The sequence below is a fragment of the Stomoxys calcitrans genome, chromosome 5 (assembly GCF_963082655.1).
Source record: "Stomoxys calcitrans chromosome 5, idStoCalc2.1, whole genome shotgun sequence".
NCBI lineage: Eukaryota > Metazoa > Arthropoda > Insecta > Diptera > Muscidae > Stomoxys > Stomoxys calcitrans.
The window spans coordinates 125,765,565-125,774,236 of NC_081556.1; the positions used below are offsets into that span (position 1 = coordinate 125,765,565).

Consider the following 8,672-nt stretch of genomic DNA (forward strand, 5'->3'; position numbering starts at 1 on the left):
TGTAATTTGTAGAAGTTTTATACGAGTATTATCATGAAAGCAAAATTTAATCAGAATTTTGTCTTGAGACAAAAATTAATCAAAATTTAGCTTTGAGAGAAAATTTTACAAACATTTCGTATTATGAGAATCTTTCATGGACATTAAATAAATCCGGTTATGAGCTTTCTTTCCTTTAATTGGCTATGACAGAATATTTGTTCTACTAGCCGAACGTAGAATAGCGTTCCAAGCGACTCTATCTTCTACGCTCATTCTAAAATTTCTGACACCAAGTTTCGAGATGTCTCCCACCACTTGAACTTTCAATCGGGGTTTTGGTCGTCCCGGTTTGCCACCGTGTTTGCCTTCAAAAGACTTCTGAGCTGGAACTCATTCTTCATCCATTCTGACAACATGTCCTAGCCAACCATGTTTGCCTTCAAAAGACTTCTGAGCTGGAACTCCTTCTTCATCCATTCTGACAACATGTCCTAGCCAACGCAGCCGTTGTATTTTGATGCGTGTAACTATGATATCGTCGTCATACAGCTCATGGTTCATACGTCGCCTATATTCTCCATTAACGCAAACTGTTCCATATATTTTACGAATAATCTTCCTCTCAAATACTCCAAGTACTGCCTCATCTGCTGTCACAAGTACCCATGCTTCAGAACCATATAACAGCACGGGTAGTATCAGTGTCTTGTAGAATGTAATCTCCGTCTGACGAGAGGTGGCCTTGTTTCTTAACTGCTTACTTAGTCCAAAGTAGTATCTATTCGCCAGTATTATTCTTCGCTTTATCTCAAAACTGGTGACATTCGTTTCGGTTACGGCGGTGCCGAGGTAGATGAAGTTACTGGCTGTCTCAAAGTTGTGGTTCCCAACTTTCTCCATTTTCTTTATCTGATCGGTTGTACAAAGCGTTTTGACAGTTGAAACCATTCATTTCGTCTCCATTACTGCCAGAGCCCTTTGACTGACTCTTTTTTGATTCTTTCACAGGCTGCAGTTACTACTTCCAGTGGCCGACCTATGATATCGATGTCGTCGCCATAGGCGAGTAGCATGTGTTCTCTTGTGATTAGTGTGCCATATCTATTCACATCTGCATCTCGTACAATCTTCTCCAACAGGATATTAAAGAGATCACACGAGAGGCTGTCTCCTTGTCTAAAACCTTGTTTGGTATTAAATGGTTCCGAGAGATTCTTTCCTATTCTTACTGAGGAACGCGTATCAGCAAGATTCCTATTAATTTTGCAGGGATACCAAACTCAGACATGGCTTGAAATAACCTTGAACGTAAAGGAGTATCGAAAGCGGCGTTGTAGTCCACAAAGAGATGGTTGGTGTTGATTTGTCCTTCTCGGGTCTTTTTCAGGATTTGGCGTAGTGTGAATATCTTGTCCAGGGTGTAGTAACCAGGTCTAAAACCGCATTGATAATGCCCAATTATCTCATTGACTTTAGGTTTTAATCTTTCACACAGTACGCTCGTGAGTATCTTGTATGCGATGAGGAGGAGACTTATTCCTCTGTAGTTGGCACATTCCATCTTGTCTCCTTTCTTGTGTACGGGACATAGTATGCGAAGGTCCCATTCATCGGGTATGCGTTCTTCTGCCCGATTGCGCAGATAAGAGACTTATTCCCCTGTAGTTGGCACATACCGTCTTGTCTTCTTCCTTGTGTACGGGACATAGTATGCGGAGGTTCCAATCATCGGGTATGCGTTCTTCTGCCCGATTGCGCAGATAAGCTGATGCATACGCCTTATCAGCGTGTCGCCTCCGGCCTTAAATAGTTCAGCGGGTAGCCCGTCGGCTCCTGTTGCCTTGTTGTTCTTTAGTCGGGTCACTGCAACCTGGACCTCATAGTGACTAGGAGGTAAACATCTATACCATCATCAGGGATTGGTTCTGCGGTATCCTCTTCGCCGCCAACGTCAGACACTAGCAGTTGGGAAAAATGTTCTTTCCATATCCTCAGCATGCTATCTGTGTTAGTTACCAGATTTCCTTTTTTGTCTCTGCAGGAGGATGTGCCTGCACCAAAGCCATCGTTTTGATATTTAATTCTTTGGTAGAATTTCCGGACTTCATTCTGACTCCTGTACATGTCAATTCGCTTACACTCACGTCTTTTCATTCCTTTTTCTTTCTCTGGTATAGACGTTTCTCCTATCTCCTATTCTCTCGATACCTCTCCTTCATCTGGCGCGTTGCTTCTGATTGCAGAGTTGCTCTATATGCCGCATTCTTGGCTTCAGTAGCATCTCGACACTCTTGGTCGTACCTTGGGTTTCTTGGAGGAGGCTTCCGGTACCCAAGTACGGATTTCGCGCCATTTTCCATGTAGTGGGCAATAGTTTGCCATTGCGCCATTATATCATCGGAACAAGTAGTGCTTTTATCAAGCAGTTGGGTCAGCCCCGACGGAAGACAAGGACGAGCAGACCAAGGATGCTCGAGGAATCAAATTGATCACGTTGTGATAGATGTAAGGCACTCATCTAGCGTGTTAGATGTACGATCGATCCGTGGAGCGAATATAGATTCGGATCATTACCTTGTTGCAGCAAAGGTTAGCACCCGTTTGAGTATGGCGAGGAAAGTACGATCAGATACTGCACGGAAGCTGGACATAGAAAAGCTGCAAACACAACAGATGGCAACGGCATACTCCACTCGTATTGCGCCCTCTAGGGGCTCAAGAAGTCAAGACCCAAGATCGGTTTGGCCCATTTACAATCCCAACCGATCTACAATAATAAAAAGTATTTGGGCAAAATTTCAAGCGGCTAGCTTTACTCCTTCGAGAGTTAGCGTGCTTTCGACAGACAGACGGACTGACATGGCTAGATCGACATAAAATGTCACGACGATCAAGAATATATATACTTTATGGAGTCTCAGACGTATATTTCGGGGTGTTACAAACATAATGACGAAATTAGTATACCCCCATTCTATGGTGGAGGGTATAATAATCATTAAACATTTTCCAATTTGCCATTCTCGCCATTAACTATTACAGAGCTCAATACAGTGCTAACAATTCTATTTTCGAAAAATTCTTGAAATTTTTGCACCAATTGTTGGGTATGGATTGTAAAAGAAAAACTTGTTCATACGCTTGAAGAAGAAAGATATTCTTCTGCAAAATCACTTAAAATCAGTTGTTAAGAGAATATGTTGCGTGTTGACCACATTAGATACAAAGGCATGAGAGTGAAGACAGACGAACATGAATGTGAATGCTCCAATAATCCCTTGAGGTAACAACATCGACCACAAAATAATTATCTTAATGTACGGACGGACGGATGGACGGACGGACGGATGAATGGACACATGTATCACGCATCGACTGAGTAGAAAAATCTGCAGACACTTAGGAAGGTATATATTATAGTCATATATTATAGTGTGTGTATGTGTGTGTGTGTATGTGTGTGTGTGTGTTTGTCTCTCTATGTTTATGTCTCCCCATCATCATGATGAACGACATCTATAGAGTCCATTTCCATTCAAATCCCATCTTGAATACTTGAATCTTATATCGGACATGAAAGAACAAACAATTGTGGCTTATAAAAAATGACACAATGCTGGAAGACACACACGAAACAACGACAAAATCTATTGAATAGAAGTCCCATCATCATCCTCATCTTCAACACGATATGGGATGGGGAAATGGGAACGGGCATGGAGATGGAGATGAAGTTGAAGTTGAAGATGCTACAGTCGATGATAGTTTTCTACAAATACGAGAATATTTACACATTCCACATTGGATTGAATGTTTTTGTCCAATCTTAGATTTAAGTGCTGCAAACATGACAACAATCAATTATGAAATCACAACAAATCTAATGAAAGTCATACAAATGATTGCTTCAGTGAATGTTGGAAAAATCGAAAGAGACAAACATAGTGAATGACCAGAAGACGAAGATGGAAGATGTATTTTATGTTGGGAGTTATCTGATAGTTGAATTATGACCAAAAGTTTTCCAAGAGTTAACCTGAAGTTATTCTTTTTAGCAGAAGACACAAGGAGTTCTGTTTTCTAGGTCGTAGAAAATGTTCCATTTAATCAAAAGTGCAAAATTCCTCGCCTTTTTGCTAGACAGGATATTGAAGTTCAAGTCCAATATTTTGGAAAGTGTAAAAAGGCAGAAATCATTCTCTTCCCTTGAAAGAGGGATATTGGCAGTCGTTTAGGGTCTAAACCAAGCGTCATACACTGGCTATACACTGCAAAAGTTTGAAAAATTCAATATCTGCTCAATGCTCCGCAAGATACAAAGGATTGTTTATTGTGCATCACGGTCGCACTGAGGACGACATCACCTGAATCCCTGAATACTAAAACTAATGCCTCTGCACACTAAGTGTAACTGAGAAATGGATAAAAATATTAAAAATTCTTTTTTATAGAAAACAAGCCGAATCGGTCCCGTTCCGCTGCCCCTTCTTTAACTCTTAAATATATTTTAAGAGTGGCAACACTTTGACCTGAATGTGAATATCGAATTCGTGCCATTCTAGCATATGCCCGCCTTTGACGATAAATTGTCCTGATTGATCTATTGGGTTGCCCAAAAAGTAATTGCGGATTTTTTAAAAGAAAGTAAATGCATTTTTAATAAAACTTAGAATGAACTTTAATCAAATATACTTTTTTTACACTTTTTTTCTAAAGCAAGCTAAAAGTAACAGCTGATAACTGACAGAAGAAAGAATGCAATTACAGAGTCACAAGCTGTGAAAAAATTTGTCAACGCCGACTATATGAAAAATCCGCAATTACTTTTTGGGCAACCCAATATCTGTTTAGAGGAGTTTTGGGGTTGGGGCGGCCCGCTGGGTATTTAGACCAAAATTTTAATACGATATTCGTTGTATGGTCTCCAATACCTTTAATTTGATAACCATATTGTGCCCATTGGTCCACTTTTGGTTTTGGGCGGCGCTTGTGGGGTAAGTGGGAGGGGGCCGCACATTGGTTCAAGTTCATTGAACGAGCGGCTAAAAATAGAAGAAGTTGTCGAAGGACAATGAAACTTGGCACATAGGCATTTTTTGTTTGAATCAAGAAAAAATGGAAAAATCAAAATGATCCGCCCACTTTTACGCCCACCTCCCATACAAAGTAAAAATTAAATTTTGACCTACGGCATTGTTTTTTGGCACATAGCATTTTTAAACACTCAGAATCATTTGTGTGAAATTTGAAAAATATCCGCCCACTTTTAATTTTTAATGCATCAATTCAATTTTCACAAAAAGTAATTATTATAATTGTAGAATGGGCTCCTGAAAATATATACCTGATCCGCCCACTTTTACGGCCACCTCCCATAGAAAAAACATGAATAAATAAATTAAGCATAGTCTTTTAATAATTTTTTAACATCATTATCGTACTCCAATTTTTTGATTTGCAGCTTTGAGCGAAATCTATTTATAAATGGGTCTGAAGACAATAAAAGGTTATGCATTACATCTTCATTAGTGGCTACACGTCCAATTCTTCGCGAATGATGTAATCTATAGGCTCTATAATCTTTATTCCTCGCTTCCTGAGCTTCTTCGGACAGCATACCTGATACAAACAATCAATTAAAATGTAAAAAATGAAAATTAAATCATTGAATAAGGGCCTTTAAATAGAGACATACCTATTGGCAGAATAGCTTCTGCTATAATTTTGCTACCATGCACCAGAATCTTATGCACAGTTACAGGCATGTAGTACCAGCCATAGAGATCAACAAACAACTTGGCAGTATCCATGCAATATATATGAAATTTGCTAGTGTCGACTGCTGCATTACAATTTATTGCGGCCAAAATAATTTTAAATCTATGTATTAACTCTTCTTTTATTCCAATTACGTCTGCAGTTTTGGCTGGATTTTCGAAAAACCTTCTTGCCGTATTGCCATCGTTTGTTGTGCCCATACCTTGCTTCACCGCGTCCACATTTATGCCCAGTGTCAACTTTAATCTCTTCCCAATTTCAGCTTTATTTGCCGCCATTTCAATTTTTGTGTAACTATCTGTTCTCCATTTTTTGAAACTTAGACGGTAAGAAATGTGCAGAATGCACTCCATTTATATATAGTTTATAGTTTTTACTGTTTCTTTTGGAAAGGAGCAGGTATGAGCAGCTGAATTTTTTTTTAGCTTTTAGCTGAGACTTCAAGCTGTAATTTGACGTCTTTCGTTAAACAGCGCTCCACAGCGCTAAAAACATGCAGTCCACTGAAGTTGATGAACATTGAAATTTTGATGTTGTTTATATTTTGTTCTACGAAATTTTTTATGTGGCACTTTTTCCAACTTTTTTTAATGCAAATCTCATCTATGACAATTGCCATTTACGAAAATATACAACAAAGTCAAATGATAAGTTTACTGTGATTGTACCAAAAGATTGAATATACAGTAAATTTGCATGCCATTTTAAACAAGCGAACATATATGAACTTGGAGCGTGTCTGTCCAAAGAAATACTAAATATATCAGCCTAATATTACGGAATCATAATATTCAACTATCTGACAACAAAATACCAAAAAATTATCCAAATCGGCGAACATGAAAAAAATGAATTTCGGCCACTCTTGAACCAATGTGGGCCGCCCCCATCCGATATCTAAAAATTGAAAATTTTAAGAAAATCGGTTTAGCCGCGTTTGATTCTACAGAACAAACTAAAAAACCGAGTCCCATATATGGGTCATATGCCCATTTAAGGTATTTTTGGGAGGTACTTCGAACTGATTTTGTATGCCAGATTCGTAATCCACTCCCGAATACCTTTCATTTGAAGCCCATATTGACATGAACGTACCATATGTCTATTTTGGGGAATTTCGAGGTTTCAATACCTTTCATTGGAGGCCCATATTGTCCCGATCTGTACACTTTTATTTTTGGGTAGTACTTTTGTGGTAAGGAGAGGGTGCGCCCCCCTTCCGATATCAAAAAAATATATAGCCTATGTTTCTTTCCAGACCAACCTACGCAATCTGTGAAAATTTCAATTTAACCGGTTCTGACGTTTTTGAATCTATACGGGACAAACCGACAAACAAACACAAATTCAATTTGCTGTCATATAAACCGATCCTGGATCTAGACTTCTTGAGCATCTAGAGGGCTCATCCGATTTGGCTGAAATTTTGCAGTAAGTGTTTTTTTATAATTTCCAACAAATGTGCCGAGTATGGTTTAAATCAGTTCATAACCCGATACATATAAACCGATTTGGGATCTTGACTCTTTGAGCCGCTAGATGGCGCAATTCTTACCCTATTTGTCAGAAATTTTGCATGAAATGTTTTGTTTTAACTTCCAACAACTGTTCCAAGTATGGTCTAAATCGATTCATAACGTGATATAGCTCCCATATAAACGGATTTCGGATCTTGACTTTTTGAGCCGCTAGAGGGCGCCATTCTTAACGGATTTGGCTGATTTTTACGTAAAACGGGTTGTTTTGATTTCTAACGACTATATCAAGTATGGTTCATAGCCGGATATAACTTCCATATTAACCGATTTCGAATATTGACTTCTTGAGCCGATAGAGGGCGCAAGTCTTACCAAATTTGTCTAAAATTTTGCAAGTGTTTTGTTTAAGCTTTCAACAACTGTTCCAAGTATGGTCCAAATCGATTCATAACCTGATATAGCTCTCATATAAGTCGATTACCGATTATTTCTTCTTGAACCTCTAGAGGGCGCAATTATTATCCGAGCTGGCTGAAATTTTGCACAATAAATTCCACTTTGGTCACCAACAGCCAAACCAAATATGATTCCAATCGGTTCATAACTTGGTATAGCTCCCATATTAACCAATCTAGGATTATGGCTTCTATAAGCCGCTAGAGGGCGCAATTATTACCTGATTTGTCTGAAATTTTGCGTGAAATGGTTTGTGTTGATTTCCAACAACTAAATCGGATCATAACCGGATATAGCTCCCATATAAACCGATATCGGATCTTGACTTCTTGAGCCGCTAGAGGGCGCAATTATTATCCGATTGCGCTAAAATTTTACATGAAGTGTTTTGTTATAACTTCCAACAACTGTTCCAAGTGTGGTATAAATCGATTCATAACCTGACATAGCCCTCATATAAACCGATCTCCCGATTATACTTCTTGATCCTCTAAAGGGCGCAATTATTATCCGACTTGGCTGAAATTTTGCACAATGAATTCCACTTTGGTCTCCAACAGCCAAACCAAATATGATTACAATCGCTTCATAACTTGGTATAGCTCCCATATACCAATCTAGGATAATGACTTCTATAAGCCGCTAGAGGGCGCAATTATTACCTGATTTGGCTGAAATTTTTCGTGAAATGGTTTGTTTTGATTTCCAACAACTGCATCAAGTATGGTTTAAATCGATTCATAACCGGATATAGCTCCCTATATAAAACGATCACGGATCTTGTTTTCTTGAGCGGCTAGAGGGCATAATTATTATCCGATTTGGCTAAAATTTTACCTAAAGTGTTTTGTTATAACTTCCAACAACTGTTCCAAGTATGGTCTAAATCGATTCATAACCTGATATAGCTCTCATATAAACCGATTTCGGATCTTGAATTCTTGAGCCGCTAGAGGGCGCAATTCTTACCCCGATTTG

General features: G+C 38.8%; 1 protein-coding gene across 1 annotated transcript; it reads right to left on the minus strand.

Annotated features, from left to right (window-relative positions):
- Window positions 1–5,376: 5,376 nt before the first annotated feature.
- LOC131998142 (uncharacterized) lies at window positions 5,377–6,107 on the minus strand. Its single transcript, XM_059370468.1, has 2 exons — window positions 5,678–6,107; window positions 5,377–5,601 (listed from the first exon to the last, which is right to left on the minus strand). The coding sequence occupies exons 1-2, from the start codon at window positions 6,036–6,038 to the stop codon at window positions 5,381–5,383; spliced, it is 582 nt and encodes a 193-aa protein (XP_059226451.1). The 5' UTR covers window positions 6,039–6,107; the 3' UTR covers window positions 5,377–5,380.
- Window positions 6,108–8,672: the final 2,565 nt, after the last annotated feature.

Excerpts from the sequence above, each read along its gene's own strand:
- LOC131998142 (XM_059370468.1), bottom strand. The coding sequence starts at position 6,038 with ATGGCGGCAAATAAAGCTGAAATTGGGAAGAGATTAAAGTTGACACTG. Across the intron at positions 5,602-5,677 it reads AGAAGCTATTCTGCCAATAG|GTATGCTGTCCGAAGAAGCT; the intron begins GTATGTCTCTAT and ends TGTTTGTATCAG.